Source organism: Colobus angolensis, unplaced genomic scaffold (genome assembly GCF_000951035.1).
Source record: "Colobus angolensis palliatus isolate OR3802 unplaced genomic scaffold, Cang.pa_1.0 Scaffold162, whole genome shotgun sequence".
NCBI classification, from domain to species: Eukaryota; Metazoa; Chordata; class Mammalia; order Primates; family Cercopithecidae; genus Colobus; species Colobus angolensis.
In genome coordinates, this window is record NW_012114733.1 from 7,879,309 (window position 1) to 7,882,865 (window position 3,557).

At 39.3% G+C, this 3,557-nt stretch overlaps 1 protein-coding gene across 1 annotated transcript in view; it reads right to left on the reverse strand.

Annotated features, from left to right (window-relative positions):
- The window catches only part of VLDLR (very low density lipoprotein receptor), a 19,458-nt gene extending 16,947 nt beyond the window's left edge, over positions 1–2,511 (reverse strand). The window contains exon 1 of the mRNA XM_011937361.1: positions 2,325–2,511. Within this exon, the coding sequence (XP_011792751.1) occupies positions 2,325–2,511 (187 nt within the window). The remainder of the gene's footprint in view (positions 1–2,324) is intronic.
- Positions 2,512–3,557: the final 1,046 nt, after the last annotated feature.

Genomic DNA, 3,557 nt, shown 5'->3' on the forward strand with positions numbered 1-3,557 from the left:
GCTCACTGCAAGCTCTGCCTTCCTGGGTTCACGCCATTCTCCTCCCCCAGCCTCCCGAGTAGCTGGGACTACAGGTGCCCGGCTGGGGCTACACCATGCCCAGCTAAATTTTTTTTGTATTTTTAGTAGAGACAGGGTTTCACTGTGTTAGCCAGGATGGTCTCAATCTCCTGATCTCATGATCCACCCGCCTCGGCCTCCCAAAGTGCTGGGATTACAGGCATGAGCCACTGCACCTGGCCCCCATGATTTTAAGTCTTAGAAAACATAATGAGGATGTGAAAGATTGGCTGTATACCACAGTGTTTGAGCAAAAGATAAACAGAGACAAATTGCTGTAGGGTTATCTGTCTTCATCTGGAGCATAGACTGGGAGGGTAAAGAAAGGATATTTGAACTGGGCCTTGAGAGACAAGTAAAAATTTAGATGTGCTACAGAGGAAGAGAATTAGCAGTTACATATTTAGAGTACTTAGGTTGCTGATTACTTAGCTCAGCCTAACACTCTAAAAGAATGAGTTAATGAGACCAACAGAAGCACATGGCTTAGAGAATCTAAAGTTAAGTTGACTATGCCCACTGACATCCTGGAAATAAAGAACCATGCTAAATATTGTAACCAAGTTCCATATTAAGAGATTAGACCAAAAATAGGAGGTAGCTTTGGAAGTTTTAAGTAATTCTACAGCTTTCCTCTTCCATGGAGAAACAAAGTAAGCACTCAGAACTTCCCTGATTGTAATGCTTCCACTTTCTTTCTGTACTGTCACACATGGGAAGTAGAAACAAATTGTGGCTAAGAATACAATTTTTCCTACCTCAAATGATCTTGATTAGATATATATCTACCTTCTTTTCTTTTCCAAACTGTCCTACCATGTGGCTAGTAGAGAGTACTTATACAAGTCTATTTTAGAAAAATCCCAAGTTGACCCAGGTTAGTTCCTACTGAGTCAGATGGTAAAAGAAGACTTTTGTAATATAAAGAGAATAATTGCTTTTTAATAACAAGCAATGGGTTTTGCCAAATATATAGTTTAGAATAGAGAAAAAAAAATTGCAACTTACAACGGGAAAATAGTTGACAAGAGTGAGGACTCTCTAGGGAGATATTTAGTGAGGGAACTAAATTACCTAGGTAACCCAGAAATAGCATGAGACTCAATGTCTTGTGGAATAGATTAAAATCTTAGTGTTAAAATGCAAATGATGGGAAAGTGTTGCACAGGGGAACTATTCTTGGTCCTACGACTGGATGTAAGTTTCTTCCCTGAGACTGTAGAATTGACTTTCTTATGCTTCCAAAGGAGCTGCTGATCTGCTCTACACATTGGCATAAAAACACCTGTGATACTGCTCAGAGCAAACAGGTGTAGAACAAGGTCTGCCATGATGTACACTGTATAGCCTTTTAGTAATGATGCATGAAGAAGTAGGTAAGGGCATAACAAGGTGTCAGTTGGTAAGACCTACATTTAGTCTCTACTTTTCTTCTGTATTTCTACCTTGTATAGTGAACATCTTTATATAACATCTTTTAAAAGATAAATGACAATGTTAGCACCAATATTCACATAGAATATTGTTTCAGAATGTTTACCACATGGAACAAAAGGATCCTAGAGCAAACTTCAGCATGTATTCATGGTATCTAAATGTGATCTTGCCATGCAGTTCTCAGCTGTTTTGGCTTGACATGAGGTTGTATAGATTGCATACATAGGCATTTCTCACAGTGATCTTTTGACAGATGCCGATTGATGGATGTGACACTGTATCCCCATTCTCTTGGGGAGAGAATGTCTTCCGCTCTGCTAATGCTTTAGAATTAGCAACTATTGTAGGCAGAGAATTAAAAAAGAATCCTTATCTGATCTTTGATCTGTGCTGGCTTGTAGTTTCTATGTCAGGGGTTAATTAACCCCCTGAAACTTTATGGGATTTTCTCATGTCCATGGCTTGCCTTCTTTTCTAGGATTAGAGCTATTTGAAAATCAAAAAGGGAAAACAGTCCTTTCTAAGCAATCTTCTGTTTGTCTCTATTTCTGGTCCTCTTCTTCCTTCTCCCAGATTCCTATTCCACCTTTGTCTGATCTAAGATAAATTAAGTCCTGTCATTTAAATGGCACATCACCTTATTCCATTCTCAAGTTGATAACCCCATGTCAAAGATTCAATTTTATTCCTTTACACAGAAAAGTACAGATTCTTTAGACTCTTTCAAAGCAACTGTTAGAAGTGATTTTATTTTCAGAATCTCAATACGTTTGCAGATTAACATCATATTTTAACAAAATGCATAAGTCATCAAAGTCTTTACTTACCACAGTTCTTTTCATCACTGCCGTCAACACAGTCTTCATCCCCATCACATTTCCACAACAGCGTAATACAGCGACCATTCGTGCACTGGAATTGGGAGGGTTCACATTTGGCTTTTCTCGCTGGAATAAGAAGGGAATACTCAGCAAAGCAAGGATTGGTTATAGATTTAAGATACTTAATACCCATGGATGGGGACCTTCTAAGAAGGATACTGCAGACTCGGCAGGCTGTAACATCCTAAGGGCCAGAGTAGGATGAATCTTCAGCCAGTGACTGACAGTAATTGCGTTCTTAGCTGGGTCCATCCTAAGACTAAATACTAGATTTCCCAGCCTCTTTCTTACTGAGGTACAGCCAAGGGACTACATTCTGACTAATGGAATGTAAACTGAAATGGTATATACAACTTTAGGAAATGTCCTTAAGAGGACGGAGGATCCATTTTCTTTCCATCTGTTCATTTCTGGAACCTGAAAATTGGGCGTAGTGGCTGGAATAGTGATCTCGGGCAAATGGAACCAGACCAAAATAGAAAGAATCCAGATTGCCCAGAGACCACAAAGGGCATCATCTCTGCCTCTGGACTCATTTTTCTCATTTGTTGAAACTACATGTGTGGCTATAATCAGCCAAGTCCTAATCCTTTAATGGCATTTCTTGTCCACATCCACACTATTATCCATTAATGATGTTTCTATTACAAGCACAGTGAAGAAGATTTAGAAGGAGCAACAAGAATAGGGTAGAAATAGAGACTGAATACATGATTCCTCCTCTTAGAAACTGAGGTCTAATTGGAAAACAGGTTTACAAAACAGCTCCAAGATAAAAGCAACAAGAAAGTATAGTTAAGAGGGAAAGGAAGATCATTCGTCATTTAAAGAGAAGAAAGAAAAGTGAGGTGGAGCTGAAGATGTAGATTCTATTTCTCTGAATCTGTTCTTCTATGCTTAATGTATGGATATTTAATTCACACAATGGTGTGAACTAAGACTTGTAAGTGGGACAGTTGGATTTTTTGCCCGGCACAGGCCAGCTAATGTTCAGGTGCTTCCTATTACTAGCAGTTCTGTCCTTCTGGCGGATGTGATTGCTTTACGATAAAAGGCACAGATGTGGCCGCTTAAAGCAAATATACTGCAAATATTTGAGAAAAACAGTGGAATCATATAGTTCACGCAGACTACTTAGGGAGGGTTTCCAAGCAGAAGGCCTTCCGATTTCCTGCCACC